This window comes from Wallemia mellicola, assembly GCF_000263375.1.
Source record: "Wallemia mellicola CBS 633.66 unplaced genomic scaffold WALSEscaffold_13, whole genome shotgun sequence".
NCBI classification, from domain to species: domain Eukaryota; kingdom Fungi; phylum Basidiomycota; class Wallemiomycetes; order Wallemiales; family Wallemiaceae; genus Wallemia; species Wallemia mellicola.
The window spans coordinates 37-16396 of NW_006531970.1; the positions used below are offsets into that span (position 1 = coordinate 37).

The 16360-nt window shown below is 39.0% G+C and overlaps 5 protein-coding genes across 5 annotated transcripts; all 5 read left to right on the top strand.

Annotated features, from left to right (window-relative positions):
• The first annotated feature begins 4831 nt into the window (after nucleotides 1-4831).
• On the top strand, nucleotides 4832-7190 carry WALSEDRAFT_32918 (hypothetical protein). Its single transcript, XM_006958849.1, has 3 exons — nucleotides 4832-5218; nucleotides 5263-5992; nucleotides 6034-7190. Exons 1-3 carry the CDS (start codon nucleotides 5130-5132, stop codon nucleotides 7099-7101), a joined length of 1887 nt encoding a protein of 628 aa, XP_006958911.1. The 5' UTR covers nucleotides 4832-5129; the 3' UTR covers nucleotides 7102-7190.
• Nucleotides 7191-7810: 620 nt separating this feature from the next.
• On the top strand, nucleotides 7811-9250 carry WALSEDRAFT_64809 (hypothetical protein; the record flags this gene model as incomplete). Its single annotated transcript, XM_006958850.1, has 8 exons — nucleotides 7811-7889; nucleotides 7933-7964; nucleotides 8010-8043; nucleotides 8067-8091; nucleotides 8141-8152; nucleotides 8194-8262; nucleotides 8309-8848; nucleotides 8896-9250. The coding sequence occupies 8 exons, from the start codon at nucleotides 7811-7813 to the stop codon at nucleotides 9248-9250; spliced, it is 1146 nt and encodes a 381-aa protein (XP_006958912.1).
• A 905-nt stretch (nucleotides 9251-10155) lies between these two features.
• WALSEDRAFT_29137 (hypothetical protein) lies at nucleotides 10156-11598 on the top strand (the record flags this gene model as incomplete). Its single annotated transcript, XM_006958851.1, has 6 exons — nucleotides 10156-10234; nucleotides 10278-10309; nucleotides 10354-10387; nucleotides 10433-10436; nucleotides 10657-11196; nucleotides 11244-11598. 6 exons carry the CDS (start codon nucleotides 10156-10158, stop codon nucleotides 11596-11598), a joined length of 1044 nt encoding a protein of 347 aa, XP_006958913.1.
• Nucleotides 11599-11908: 310 nt separating this feature from the next.
• Nucleotides 11909-12379, top strand: WALSEDRAFT_29138 (hypothetical protein; the record flags this gene model as incomplete). The annotated part of the gene is made up of 4 exons (XM_006958852.1): nucleotides 11909-11972; nucleotides 12008-12093; nucleotides 12140-12228; nucleotides 12274-12379. 4 exons carry the CDS (start codon nucleotides 11909-11911, stop codon nucleotides 12377-12379), a joined length of 345 nt encoding a protein of 114 aa, XP_006958914.1.
• Nucleotides 12380-12885: 506 nt separating this feature from the next.
• Nucleotides 12886-16037, top strand: WALSEDRAFT_64812 (hypothetical protein; the record flags this gene model as incomplete). The annotated part of the gene is made up of 4 exons (XM_006958853.1): nucleotides 12886-14098; nucleotides 14151-14276; nucleotides 14324-15800; nucleotides 15851-16037. The coding sequence occupies 4 exons, from the start codon at nucleotides 12886-12888 to the stop codon at nucleotides 16035-16037; spliced, it is 3003 nt and encodes a 1000-aa protein (XP_006958915.1).
• Nucleotides 16038-16360: the final 323 nt, after the last annotated feature.

Consider the following 16360-nt stretch of genomic DNA (forward strand, 5'->3'; position numbering starts at 1 on the left):
CTAACCTAACCTAACCTAACCTAACCTAACCTATTAGTTTGTAACTCAATACAGTTTGGCTCTTAGTATATAATTACCAGCGGTACAGCTTGAAATCTCTATTTTTTTTCTCTAGACAGTTTAGTTCGCAAGCACGGCCCCTTCGGTATCTAACAATTACGCGGACGGCGCCCTGAAAAAGTGGACATTGCTTAAATTGAGTAAACCTTTCACCCTGTTGAAATTACTGGCACACACACGTTTTGGATATCTTCAATGAATGATATAAAATGAACAGAGAAGGAATTAGTTGCTTGATTTTGATTCAGATTGCTTTTCTTCAGGAATATTGAGCAAATAATCATACTCGACATATGGCTTCTTGTACAGCTTGCCTGTAGGTACTATGAAGGTGGGATCTAAGTGATTGGGCCGCTGTTCACAAACATCAAAGCTAAGGAAGTTCCATAAGGTGATCGGAAGTGTAAGCTAATGCAGTATCGATTCTGTCCAGGTGAATTCACGCTGGCACATTAAGTACCAGCGAATTTGCACTTTGTTATTAGGATCATAAAAATATTTTGGGGACCAATCTACGTGTTGGTAAAATATGTTCTTAAGTGTAAAAACCATTTGGCGAGGTTCTGATTTGAGTGCAAGATGGTAGGTAATGTAGTATAATGAAATTACCTAGCTTGTATCAGAAATAAATAAAAAATTAACGAAAACCTATATGAAACTTCTTGCTTTGATAGACATCCTTTAGTACTTCTTTGTTATCAAATATTCTAGCTAGCCAATTTGAGTTATCTTATTTACGTCATCATTCGAAAGTGAGAATCTTTCACTTGATAATGCTGCACCTCGAGTAGAAAAATGGAATTGCTATAGTTCGTGTAGCAAAGCCATTATACGAAAATGATACTAATTTGTTAGGGAGGTACTCGTATCTAGCGACAAACAGTGATCTTATTCGAACTGCGATGTCAAAACTTAGGGAATTCTCTTACCATGTCGTACCCAATGCATACACTGTCCTAGATGTAATGAACGTATGTTCGTAGAACAACTCCAATTTGATAGCCTGAGTAATCTGTTTTATAGCGTGGTTATGACCCATTTCTTCTTGAGGTTAGATTGATTATCAAGCATAACACTCTTTTCATTCCTTGAAAGTGTGTTAAAGTGCTCAAGCCTTCCTCGTAGCACTGCCCGCTGCCTACGTAACGAAATACTGAATCCGATTCTATCTATGAGGCGTAAACAATGTTTAAGAAGGACTCAGAAGGTGATCGCTAGTAAACTATTAGGTCAATTGCGCGAAATCCCTGTAAGCAAGCGTACCAAAACCGACGTAGCATGCAAGTAGGCCAATAATACACACATCCAATAAAGTTCTTCTCGGTAGTCCTTTCAGCAACGTGACTTGTAGGAAAGGTCTTAATCGTGACAAGTCTATCGAGCATATATATTTGGTACTTATTTCTTGAGCAGAGGTAAACAGCTCCTGCACGACTTGAATTATAAAGTGAGGCTAAACAATGTTCATGTATATTTTTCACAATGATGTGTTGTGACTTGTATGATTAAAACTTGAAAGGGGTGTGTCTTAGATATGGTCGTACTCGATCCAAGGGAGGCCTAACTAAAGTTTCGATTTACTCAAAGGAGTGACGAAGTTATGGCTTAAGAGCTTCCGCACTTATCTGGATCAAAGGCGCAACATGTACTTTTCATGTATAAGGGACACGGTAATTCTGCTCTCATGTATAAAAATTGTCTTCAGCATCGGCTTCACACCTAATTTTCCCACTCAGGTTCAAACAAGTCTCAGTCAGCGACTGTATTTTCAACCTCAACGTTTTTGAAAGATTTAGTCGTCATTGCATTGACCCATGCACTTGCTACAGTATACATCCCATACGTGTTGTACAAGGCGAGAGCTGACACAATAGCAAAAACGTATGCACTCGTACAGATTTTTCTACTCTCTGTCCCATACAACCATATTTCGCTTGATCCACAAGAGCCGTAACGCTTCTCCATTGTCTTTAGGGATCCCTTGTCTTTCAATATTTTTTTTTTAGCTTCATTCAGTAATGCTGCGTTGCTAATTGATGATAAAAGTAGGATTGTAAAAATAACAAAGAGGTATTGCAGAAAACCTCCTTTCAAGAATGAGGTCGCCACGTTCATTTTATTTCTAAGAAAACTGCGTTTATGTTGTTCTGGTGGTCGTGGTTGAATTTAAGGGAGATGTCGAACATTATTGATATTACATAAACCAGATGTCACAATAATCGGTTTAAATAAGTGCAAGCCTATCTTGAATTGAAATTATGATTGATTTCAATGGTATCAACGGAAGATTCGTGAGAAGGAGTTGCCGTTGAGACTCGAGTTTGTTAGTGTCAATTTCACTTACGCCTCAGAGGTGGAACAGGATTAAGGAGAAGCAGTGTTACAGATAAGCTCGCGGTAATTTATCAAGGGGATTTGCATTAGAATTCGATTCGTACTAGGTCGAATGCTCGGGGACACCTAAGCTTTACAAGCCGGGTTTACACGTCGTAACTGACTACACATGCAATGTGCTTTGGTGATCTCGCGTAACCGCAAGTAAAAGGGGAACGCAAATTACCAAGACATTTTACGGCACAGAAAAAAAAAAGCTTTCAGCTAACTCAGTAAGCAAACGAAATTATCGTGAAATAATAAGCCCTGGTAATATACATATATATTGATTTCATCATCATAATCACATAAGGAGGATATATAATTTTACTGCTTATTAGTCTACCAGAACTATGCAACTTAGTGAAAAATGTGTTGGGTTTGGATTTACTATAGCATCGTTTTAATTTGTTCCCATCTATAGAAACTGTCTGAACCGTTACACCACTCTCGACAGTTGCTAGGACGAATAGTGCCAAGGTGTAAGCCAACAAGTCTATCACTTATCTGGAGAATGCTATTAATTTCATAACCTTGTGCTTTTGTATTGTAAGTATATTTCTCTAAATAAAAAGTATAACCGGCTTTGTCGATAAATGGCAAATACTTTGCAGCTCTGGTAAGCAATGTAGCTACAAATCTGCTATCCATAAATAATACTCTTTTTACAGTATATTTAAATATACCCGAAAATACATTGTATATATCTGAGGCTGGTGTACAGAAGGGCACAATGGATCGGATGACGCTTAGTCCATGTTATCAGGGTAATTAATAACAACAAGGTTCATGAGACATTGCAGGATTTTGTTTCATTGAAACATCTTTACATCTTTACATAGTTATTATTTATCTGATGATATGAATATGTTTTATACTGGTGGATAATCCTCTTACAACATCGTCTTTTTACATATGTTTGATTGTTCACATTTACCTCGTTTTGCCCTTATCATACCTTTATCTTTCCGAGCTACTACATAAAATACGCCAACTCCGTTAAGTTATTGAGTGTAATAACAGAGTACTTGAAATATGTCCAGGATATTTACTATTAATGACGATGCTTGAACCATTCTATCAAATTCAGTTGGCACAAACTCCTTTGATAAAGTCTGGATTATAATAATGACAACTTGCAACGTTTTCATACTATCCCCTGGTCTTCCGTTGAAAATATCTCAATCGTAAGGTCACAATAACTACCAAATATGGTAGTCGCCTAGTCGAATCTAGGCAGCTTGGATGGAAACACTATAATATAGCTTGGAACTTTACCGATGTTTCAACTTTTTCGTCGCTTTTGAAACACTAATATCCGGTATACCAGATGTAAAGGAGGTTACTATAACATACGGCCCTAGTTATGAAAATACAATGGTTGTACCTATGTAAGCCGCATAATACTTCAACCGTAAGATATTTTTCTGAACCTTCCTATATACTATATAAAAGGAACAATTTAGCGGTGTTATGTGAATTCGACGTGTACAATCTCGGAGTGTAAGGCATCATCAAGGAGTATGTGTGTATGAAGATGAATCATGGACGCCACAAACAATATCATGATCCGGGTGAATTATTTCGGTTCATTTAATCGCATAAAAATGCTATTACTTATGATGCCTCGCGGTAATAGTCATTCTAGGTTTTTTCATAATGATTATTAGTTTGCGTCATCAATTTATATCGCTAGATCCTAAACCAACCTTTTTTGTTCATTATAAATATCCCTTGATTCCTTACTATTTTAATTTTTCCCCGTTCTTATGCTCTTTAAATTATTCTTTTTCATCAATTTTTGTAAACAGAAGTAACTTTTCAGTATTGAATACTTCATCAAAATATTATGATAAAGTTTCTTTCTAAATTTAACACCTAATAGGTATTTTTGTGTATACTAATATTGTATCCTTGCAGTTTCCTTAAACTATTGAGAAAAGGTAAGACAGACCCTCACTTCGTTGTATTCCTAGAAATGAAAAGCATCCACTGTAAATCAGTTTATTGGATTTAGTACGTAAAATAACTGTAAAATACTGATAGACAGACAATCGATTTGACTTAGAATGATGTTGAAAACTAAATTAAACTCTGTCATAATTCAGAAAATTGAAGTAATGAGAAATAGTTTCATTATGGTAAAGTATAGTCCCGGTTTGAATTAGGTCCCAGGATATTCTATTAGGTGATGCCACTATCTAATTCAAGGTATTTCATATGTACAGCTTTCAAACCTATACCGGTATGATTGCCCTTGAGCCAAATTACGACGGTGATCTTAATAATACAGTACAAATACAGAAGGTGAACAGCTATACTTGTTAAATAAAATAAAAAATAACTGTTTCATTCCGGGTTTTATCTTCTAATGATACGACCATCACGATTATTATACACTACAAGAAATATTCAAAATATTCACAAGATGGCATTCAATTATCCAAATGTTAGACGCGACGAAACTAAATTCACTGATTACAAGTCAGAAAAACGAGGCGTTGTGAGAGTACCAGACCCATACCATTGGTTAGAAACACCGCCAGCCCAATCAAAGGAGAGCGCAGAGTTCGTAGATGCTCAGAATAATTTATTTAATGCATACATGGAGGATGTAAAGTACAAAGAGGAATTCAAAACAGCTTTAACTCAAAATATGAGTTATCCAAAATTCAGTGCACCATCTTTGAAAAAAAATGGCATCGCTTACTGGTCTGAAAATGCTGGTCTGCAGCCACATGCAGTCATACGATCATCTAAGCAACTTAGTAGTAATGAGAGCAACGTATTTTTTGACCCTAACCAATTGTCTGATGATAAAACGGCAAGTTTAGCTACAGCTGCTTTTTCTAAAACTGCAAAGTACTTTGGTTATGGTATATCAAGATCTGGTAGTGACTGGTGCACTTTGTATGTGCGGCCAAGTGATTCACCATTCACAGAAAAGAGTGGTTCACATGAAACTGACAAGGAAAGATTCTCTGACGAAATAAGATACGTTAAATTTAGCAGTATTGGGTGGTTAGGGGATTCTGGTTTTTTTTATCAACGTTATGATGTTACAGAAGGAGCCCATGGTGCAGCCCACGAAGATGTAGCTGGTTTAGAGACAGATGCGAATGAAAATGCGAAACTGTATTATCACAAAGTCAATACTCCACAATCTGAAGACAAGCTCGTCCTTGAGGACCCACAAAATCCGACACATATGTGGTCTGCTAGCACCACCGATGATGGTAGGTTCCTTGTCGTTACTGTGGCCAAAGATACAAGTAGAAGGAATTTACTTAAGGTGGCCGATCTTAATGATTCACGCAACGCCGAAATTTCGTCAAATATGTGCTGGCTAGATATAATCAGCGATTTCAAGCATGAGTATGATGTCATTGACAACGATGACAGCAAACTTTATATCCACACGAATGAGGAGGCAGACAACTACAAGATCAAGACCTTTGATATCGCATCTAACGTATGGAGTGAGCTTGTATCCGAAGAAGATGGTGTTCTCGTTGAAGCTCAGATCGTCAATAGTGACAAGCTCGTCGCTGTATATACGGTGTGTATATTCCAAATGTAGTACTTTTCTGACTTCTTCAGCGCGACGTGAAAAGCGAGTTGATTGTCAGATCATTACGTGATGGTTCTCATTTATACAGACCTTTTGATAAGTTTACTGGATCTATCAATCAGGTCACTGGCGAACGTGATCATACCAAAATTTATCTTAGCACTACATCCTACACTACTCCAGGAGAAGTTTTGTGTTTTGATTTTGAAGAACTTGAAAAGCGCAAATGCATTGACCAAGCTTCCACGGTTTTCCGCTCAGCTGAGGTTAATGGTTTAGATCCTAAAGAATTTACCACAGAACAGCATTTCGCCCAGTCACCTGATGGTACAAAGATACCCGTATTCATCACCCGTCATAAAGACACACCAAAGGATGCACCATTTTTCCTATATGGATATGGTGGTTTTTCTATCAGTTTGCTCCCTTTCTTTTCGCCATCTGCGCTCACATTTGTCAAGCACTTTAGAGCAGGCCTAGCAGTTGCTAATATTCGAGGAGGTGGTGAGTATGGTGAGAGGTGGCACCAAGCTGGTACAAAGGAGCGTAAACAAAATTGTTTCGACGACTTCCTTGCATCTGCTAACTATCTGGTTGATAACGGCTTTGCAAGGAAGGGTTCAATCATCGCCAACGGAGGTAGCAACGGAGGGCTTCTTGCTGCTGTAGTTGCTCAACAAGACAAGATGGATCTAATTGGCGTGTCAATAGTTGACGTCGGTGTGCTGGACATGCTCAAATTCCACCTTTGGACTATCGGTCGTGCGTGGTGCTCCGACTATGGAAATGCTGAGGAAGCTAATGACTTTGACTACCTATACGAGTACTCTCCGTTACATCAAGCTGCTCTGGCTCAGGAGAAAATCTACCCTTCTATGCTTCTCACTTCAGCCGCGCACGATGACCGAGTTGTAAGCTGTCATACTACAAAAATGATAGCACAATTGCAACATACTCAATCAGAAAAGATCAAGTTAGCAAGACTGGAAACCAAGGCTGGCCACGGTGCTGGTAAATCAACAGAAATGCGTATAGCTGAAGCAACTGACAAATACACATTTGCTGCTCATGAACTTGGATTAAAATGGTTTAACTAAGTAATAAGCATTCGCTGAAATTTATTTTTCTGTAATACTAGACTTACATGGTAGTTTATCAGCCATTACAACTGATCATGAGATTTGTGATAAACCTAACTTACGATTTCAGTATCAAAATAAAATTTAAAGTCGACAGAGATAATAATCTTCAGATATACATATAAACTGCTATGCACATACATAGCAAGCTACAACTAATATCAATCATAGCACATTCCATTGAGCTTGTGCTTGAGAATAACCTTTGCACAATAGTGCAATACAGTAATCAGCAAATGATTGATCGACTTCCACGTTGATGTCTTGCGTTGACCCCGCTTATTCATATCTCCGGTCGGAAAATGTACGGGGAGCGAGTTTCGATCAGAATAAGATAGTTTCATTCTAGACACAGTCTTCAAGGGCACTGACCAATAAAGAGGATATAATCCGACGTCATAAATTATCCCAGGCACTGACGCTCACTGCGTATTGGGATCTTGACACTGCGCACGGGCCTCTGGCTAAATGAAACAACCAGGCGTAGAAAAATTAGCGAATGTCAGTGCGTACCATAATACTTCGCGACATTCCATAAACGTTTATTTAGGTGAACATTCTTGACATTACTTCAGCAAACGAAGTAAAGTCGGCATTCGACTGAAGAACTTTTTAGAGGTGCATAACTCGTTTTAAATTGACTTTCAAGATCCAGATAAACTAGAATATGGGTTATCAACCGGACTATGAAAATCCCGCATTGCAGGCGTTGGCTGCTGATATGCACGCTAATCTTGGTTGCTATTGTAAGTGACATCCAATACCTAGCTGATTTCTCATATAATCTAGTGATTGGATGTGTGCTCAATCTTATTTTAATGGTAAGACAAGCAATATGCGCTATTTGTCTTTCTAATTAGAATTAGGCTATCCTAGGAATGCAATGTCTAGACTACTACAGTGAGTGATTTAACGTCAGTTAGACCCTCCTGACATTATTTTAGAGTTGTGAGTATATCGAATTTTACGATCGTACACTTCTTATAAGCACAATCAGCTTTCCCAATGAGTAAGTGGATATACAGCCGATGATCCTAATTAATAGGGCAGCTCTAAACTCAACAAGGGCGTTGTAGGTGTTTTATTCGTAGCGGGGTTTTTTCAGAGTGCATGTTTCTTGTGAGTGAAAATCCACCGTAGTCAGTACCCTTACCGGTTCCACCAGTGAGATGCTCTATCACCCATTTATCAACGGTTTCGGAGATCTTAGAGTTTGGAATGATACCAGATGGACTTGGTGGTCTGAGCCTGTTGTCTCGTCGATCATTGCTGTCTTTTGTCAAGCATTCTTCTTGAACAGATGCTGGAAAGTCACAAAATCGTGGATTGTCTTGATTGTTGCGCTTACTGGTATGGTTGCAGCAATTGCTTTTGGTGTTGCATGCACGTACTATTTGGCAAAATTTGTTGACTTCACAAACTCCAACTTCATCGAATCCAAGATCTGCGCAAGCGCCTGGCTAGCTTTCTCGACTGCAACGGATATATGGATTTCAGTCTTCTTGGTTATACATCTTTACCGTGAAAGAAAGAGACATGCTGGATTCTCGACCACAGACCGCATTATCGCATCTGTTTTGGCATACACCCTTAAGACAGCTTCATTAACAAGTATCTGGGTGGTTATCAACTTGATTCTTTATTGCGGTGTTACCACGAATTTTGCGTGGAGTATCTTCCAGTTCAATATGGGTAAGGTTTACAGGTAGGTTGTTGCTGTATCTGACAATTTCTACTAAAACTTCATTACAGTATCTCTGTGCTTTACACATTGCTCTCAAGAATTGATGTTCGTAAGATTCTTTCCGTGCACAATGTTCAAGTCAGTTCATCGAGAGGGAGATCAAACGACGTTGATCACGCAAACTCCGCCATACACATTAGAACAGAGGTCGAGCGTGATTATGAGCTGGACGACAAAACAGTCCCACCTAAACTGCAAATCGCTCCACCATTACAAAGGGAGACTTCGAGATCAACAGCAAGATACTCTGATTCTGAACCAGACGCAGAACTTGGTTTCCATCACAGAGGCCCACAGGATTCAATCGTCGATGACGATCGCTCAACTCGTGCTCTCAGATACAATGCAAATAGTCCATTCTAGAGCAATACCATAACTTATGAACGCAGTAATCCTCTTTACACCAACAGTAGCTTATTTCAGCACTTTCTCGTTACTATTCCACCTTTTTGTAGTTTATCTTTTGTATCATCTTCGTTAAAATCGTATAAATCAAGATTGTTAGTAAACGTCATTTGTTTTCATTTGTTTCGTTTTCATTGCTTGACATCTTATTTGTTTAGCCGCTATCAAATCGGCATCTACATGAGGTCACCATTTTTTGACACCGGCAGGTAATGAAGGACGGATCTTTTGAAATGACCAACCACTCAATTCAAGTGTTCAGCATTTTGCACGTGTGTCAAATGTTATCATCCATAGTGTGAAATTGCTTGAACCAGGTTTACGATACCCCACGCGGACACGCAACATGAGCTAATGATTTAAAGAGACTATAACGTTCTAATACAAGACTGGCTAAAATATCTTGAGTGCATATCGCAGTACGTACCCATTACTCAGATCCTAATGATTCAGGGACCTTTCATGGGAAGGTTTGACATGCCGAAAGGCTGGGATGAGGACGGCGTGAGTAAAGATATCAGCGACAAAAGTGTGTATGTTTGTATCTAGGACTAATCATTTCTTTACCCAATTTAGACATTCTTCTCTGGTGAATCAGGTGGAGACAAGTACCCAGGTAAAAGAACAGTTCGGCTGCGTTTTGTGTAGTTTAAAAAGGTTAGGTTGCTTAATAGTGTTTGTAATCTTCATTTTTGGAAATTTCATTTTGAATTCAGCATTTGAATGCGCAGGAAATATTTGGTATGCATCGATTACCAACGGCCAAAAATCCTTTTTGACAGTTATTCTAATTAATTAGAAGAACTCCGCATAGGTACAAAACTCGTTCAAAGAAGACTTTCAAGACCCTGCTATAGTATATTATGGGTTATCAACCAGATTATGACAATCCCGCATTGCAAGCGTTAGCTAGCGATATGCACGCTAACCTTGGTTGTTATTGTGAGTGTATATTTAAAAGTTTGCAACATTCTTATCTTTTCAGTAATTGGATGTGTACTCAACCTCATCCTGATGGTAAGACAAGCATTATGTGCCATATGTTTTGCTAAATTATTTAGGCTATTCTGGGAATGCAATGTCTAGATTATTACAGTAAGTCTAATTTATCTCGGGAAAACCTTCTTAACATCACCCTAGAGTTGTGAGTATATAAGGTCAAACCGAATTGCCTTCTTATAAGCACACCCAGCTTTCCAAATGAGTAGGTCATTTCCATTGTAAACATAACCCGCTGACGTGAACTAGCTCGCAAATTAACAAAGGTGTCGTCGGTTTCCTCTTCATCACTGGTCTTTTCCAGAGTGCATGTTTCTTGCAAGTATGACGTACTCTGCACACAACACGCTAACAAACCTCGCCAGCGAGATGCTTTATCACCCATTCATCAACGGCTTTGGAGATCTCAGAGTCTGGGACGACACTAGATGGACGTGGTGGTCAGAGCCAGTTGTCTCATCCGTCATTGCTGTCTTGTGTCAAGCATTCTTCTTGAATAGATGTTGGAGAGTCACAAAATCCTGGGCAGTCCTTGTTGTCGCTTTGATCGGTATGACTGCAGCAATCGGTTTCGGTATTGCCTGCACATACTTCCTTTCGGTCTACGTCTACTTTACAAACTCTAACGCTATCGCATCCAAAATCTGCGCAAGTTCATGGCTAGCTTTCTCAACTGCGACAGATATTTGGATTTCCATGTTCTTGGTTATCCATTTGGCTCGTGAAAGAAAACGCCATACTGGATTCTCGACAACAGACCGCATTATCGCATCTGTTCTAGCATACACCCTTAAGACAGCTTCATTAACAAGTATCTGGGTGGTTATCAACTTGATTCTTTATTGTGGTGTTACCACGAATTTTGCGTGGAGTATCTTCCAGTTCAATATGGGTAAGGTTTACAGGTGGGTTATTGCTGTATCTGAAAATTTTCCATTGATCTTCATTACAGTATCTCAGTACTTTACACATTACTCTCCAGAATTGATGTCCGTAAGATTCTCTCCGTGCACAACGTACAAGTTAGTTCCTCAAAAGGCCGTACTGCTGATAATGTGCACACCAGCTCCGCTATCCACATCCGTACGGAAGTTGAACGTGACTATGAACTTGACGACAAAGCGATTTCATCAAGACTTTCACCAATCGCACCACCGCTTCACAGGGATGCATCCTCGTCGAACAATGTTTCGGATTCTGAAGCAGACGCTGAGCTCGGTTTTGGTCACAAAGGACCACAGGATTCTATTGTTGATGACGATCGTTCAACTAGAGCTTTGAGGTTAAACACCAACGCGCCATTTTAAGTAAGACTTTAGCGATGCGCCACCGATAATTTTACAATACCAACGTAAACACGACAATAACCTAAGAAACCCCGTTCCATTGACTTTCTAGTTTTGTACTTGTATTAATTGTAACGCGTCTACTCTTGACGAGAAATTAATGAATTAATTTAATGAATTAGTGAGATTAGGAGGAAAGATATGCTATATATTATTATCATAGTCTGCCCATAAGTTGAAACCAGATTGGCTAAACAGGCTAAACTATCAGCATAATTCACGTCATATATGATGTAGTTTTCGGATTAGAAGTTAACGTCCAAGTGGAAAAATGACAACGCTACCAAACACAAGTGTATTCCAAGCAAGCGAAAGAAGCGATAATGTGCATGATGGTGTGTATCTTCTTCTCCTTTCGCGTGGCTAACAGAAGAAGTTCCGATGAGAGTAATCAACAGACCATTTCCTCCAGAGCTCGATGAAGCCAAGGTAGAACGTTTCATGAGGGACTACGAGGTAAGTAAGGGTGGTATATTATAATGTTTGCTCACATTTCATTCAGGAAGGAGATACATTTACACCAATTGAAATTTGGAGGGCGAGAAACGCCCAAGGACAATCGTTTTATTTCTCTTTTGGTGGATGCCACAGGTGTGTTGAGTTCTATCTAATTGAAAATTCTCACTTCGGATTTAGATACGAAGCAGCTAAACGACTGAAGAGAGAGACGATCAGATCACGTATAGTGGATGTACCAAGTACTACAATACGAGCCCACCTTGGTACTAGCTCTCCTGTATAGATTCTCGATATAATCACAAAATTCACGTGAAATTCGTCTTCAAATTTAAATAGAGAAAATCGTATTTCTATCTTAACCAAAACGAGCGTGATAAATTGTTGAGAATGTGAAGCGGTAGCCGCAAGGCAGCTGCTAATGCTTTCTTTTAACCCAGACACACGCCTATATTAATAAAATACGTGCAATTAAAACAACCGCTTCGAGGACTTTGCTCCCAAGACGAGGGGTCACCTGCTTGACACGCACATTTCAATTTGTAACATTTGTTGTATATTTATATAGATGATTGATTATACCGTATTAAGCACTGCGATGGATGCTCTGCGATGTGGGGTGTGCTTTGAATTGAAGCATACTCTAGATAAACACACCAGACTATATTAAATTAATGAATATACTTTATTAAATACCAACCTCTTCCCTAATTTCTAATTATCTCGACCGGCTTCACTATCAAGCTTATTACCCGAGCACCTTCTACAATCACGGTCACCATCAAAATAGAGATGGACGACTACCAACCAGAAATGCAGGAATTTGAGGATTATAGTTATCAATATACCGAAGATGATAGCAATAGAAAGCGCAGCCAGCATTCAGATATCGATGACGACGCTACAAAGAAACGTAGGACTCAGCAGCCACAACGTAGGCTTAATAAGGACGGTTCAGAAAAACCAAAACTCAGTAGGGGTAGCAGAGCATGTTTGGTTTGTAGGCGGGTAAAAATGCGCTGCATCGGTGCAAGCGAGGGTGTCAAATGCAAGAGATGCTCGAACGGCGGTCATGAATGCATTTTTGAAGAATCTAACCGCGGTAGACGCAGTACAAAGAAATCGGATCAATTGTCTAGTTCCTTAAAGAGTATGGGTGAAACACTCGGCGGTGTCCTCAAGAATATGGCACCAGGTACACCGCCCTCTGAACAATCTCCTTACAGTCAATTTAGCCCAGCGAATTCTGCAGAAGCTAGCACGTCTAGACTTGCAGTACCGCCATATAGTGTGAATAGCATGGACAGCCAGACACAACCATCAATGAGCAACTATGGTCGACCAATGCTAAACCATCAAGCGGTAAAAACACTAGAGAAGTTAATGGGAGGCACACAGGCTCAACAAATTGAAGCAGCCAGCTGGATCATGCAATTTCAAGAATCGGTCGTTCATTTCAACAATCAAATTCTCGATCAGAACCTTAAGATGGAGCGATTGCAGAGCAAGCAGCTCCCACAACCAGGGGGTCATCTCAGCAAAGGAGTTACGCCACTAGATCAGCTCGTCAGTGCATTTCAAGTTAGCTCTCCTAAGCTCGGAAGCACACTTGAAAGACAAGAATCTACGGCAGCACCAATGTCATTCCCAACTCCAGCATATAACAGACAAGCATCTTTCGATAAGCCTTTCGATAGACCGGCTGCAATTGACAAATTAAAACTACCACAAAATGTGCCTCCGCAGTCACCAAAGCTTCATAGCTTACCTGATGATACATTAAATCCGCTTGGTTTACTAGCGGAAGCTAGCCTCAACAATAGGAGATACACTATGCGAAATTCTCAACGACCTGATTTAACTACGATTCTCAACAATAATGAGGAGAAAGATGAAAATGGCACTAAAATAAGTGAGAAAGAGAGAAATGAGCAGGTAGAAGCTTTAGTTAAGGCACAAAATTTAGAGGGAATCGGTGTAGCATCGGAAGAGTATTACAGACCAGGTGAGAGCTTTTAAACGAGCTTTCTTTTTACTTCTACTAACACTCAAATCAGGTCCAATGTCTATGTTACCATTGCGCAGGATTTTCATTGAGCGTCAAGTCAGACCAGAGATTTTGTCATTTTGCACTGAGGACAATATTAAAGATCTGTTTACTATATTTTATAGACATCTAAATAGTAAGCATTTTATCCCCAGGAGATTTAATTACTTACACCTACAATAGTGCATACATATATACTAGATGAGGATTTCCATACTCCATCACTTGTTGCGTCAAGATCACCATTCCTACTTACAGCCATATGTGCGGTTTCTTCGAAATTTTACGATAAGGAACCGGCTTTACAAGCAAAATTAAATGCAGTAGCACGTAAACTTGCATTTGACGTCCCTTCACAAGGTTTTAAGAGTGTAGAGATTGTAATGGCATATCTCATACTTGTATATTGGGGAGTTGGACCATCTCGACGTTTTGAAGAAGATAAAACTTGGTTATTACTTGGTTTGGCGCTGCGCGTTGCCACAGATTTAAACTTACATCGCAAATCATCACTTAGTAGTATGCCAGGTATAAATGATGTCCAAAGAGAACAAGAATTGAGATGTAGAGAAAGAATATGGATTTTATGTTATATCACGGATCGTTCACTTTCATCTCAAATGGGTAAACCTTCTTCTATCAGTTTAAGGGAAGATTATATCATCCGGCACGTATCTGACTGGGCTAGACAATCCTCTGGTAATCCAAGAGACTATTGCGTAGCCGCCTACTGTGAACTTCAGCGAATCGTTTCAAGGTTTATTGACTTTCATTATTCATCCACAGCTACACCATCAGGTTTGGGTACAGATATTAATTACATGCTAATTACGGTAATGTTTGAGAGTCAATTGTTGAGTTGGTACGAATCAGTTATCAATGCAAATGAAACAATAGTATGTTCAGAAGAGCAACACGATTACATTATCAACGTTAGTAAATTTATGTTCAATTATTGGACTCTTGCAATCTTTTCATTTGGATTACAAAGTGCTTTGGAGACCAATAGCGTAGATTTCACATATTTTTTCACTAAATGCTATCATTCTGCTCAAGAATTACTGTTAATAACGAAAGAAGTAATGGCTCCTAGAGGTTGGCTTAAATACTCAGTTGATTCACACTTTGTCTTCATTACCTACGCCACAGTTTCCTTAATGAAATTTATGAGACCACAGTTTAGTCCATATCATTCAGTAATCGGAATTGATAATAGTAAAATTATCAATCAAGTCTCAGAGATAGCTAGTTTATTAGCAAGTGTAGCTGTAGATTCTAAACATACTCCAGCGCTTTATGCTGCATTCTTACAAGCATTGATTGGACCACCGACGACCGGCCATGATGATGATCAATTAAAGAACCGTAACGAAATATTTGACAAACTTATGACAGATGATATTGATAAGGAGACCACCTTAAAGCAATCTAATGACGAAAATCATGGTGAAAGTGCCAACGGTTTGATGGATGAAGGTTCCACATATATGCCGCCGCCAATTACTTCAATGGCATCACAATCAGATGAATATGGCTCAGCAGCCGGATTTGAAGGCACAAATGTGGACTATATTAGTATGGATTTGAATGCCTTAAACGAACAAGCTCAAGCTATGGATGCCTTGTACCAAAATGGGTTTTGGGAAAACGTACTTTTACCGTAAGTTAACATTTCATAATCTAGCAGTACGATTAACAAACATCTCATAGTGGCTTTGGTGGACCATTGGATTCAATTTCAGGTGGTGTTATGAGATCAGGTTATCTCACACCAAAAGGTATTACACCTTCCCAAACACCGCGAAATATCTCACGACCTCAAACACCCGGAACTACTTCACAGCAATATGTGAAACCAAAACACCGTATGAACGGCATGATGCCCTCAAATTTATAATGTTTTCATAGGAATATTTGTACATGATAAACTATTACATAAACAATTAGTTATATTATATTGGCTTTTTGCAATATCTTTTTGCTACCTCTGAGTCCATAAAAGGTATATTGAGATCATCAGATTCACTTTCAGTTTCAGATTGACTGTACTGCCTGAGAATATTATCAAGTCTCTCACTGATAACTTTTGATGTAGACGACTGTGCTTCTAATTTTGATGAAATTTTCTTCTTCCTTCTACCTTTATTGTTTAAGCGTTGAAAATTAATATCGATTGCGTCATCCATGAGGGTTCTATTATGTAGCATATTCTGTAATTTA

What these genes read in the sequence shown, in the direction of transcription:
- WALSEDRAFT_32918 (XM_006958849.1), top strand. Translation starts at nt 5,130, where the DNA reads ATGGCATCGCTTACTGGTCTGAAAATGCTGGTCTGCAGCCACATGCAG. An exon ending in TTAGTAGTAATGAGAGCAAC is followed by an intron (nt 5,219 to 5,262) that starts GTATTTTTTGAC and finishes TAAAACGGCAAG; the next exon opens with TTTAGCTACAGCTGCTTTTT. An exon ending in AGCTCGTCGCTGTATATACG is followed by an intron (nt 5,993 to 6,033) that starts GTGTGTATATTC and finishes TGACTTCTTCAG; the next exon opens with CGCGACGTGAAAAGCGAGTT.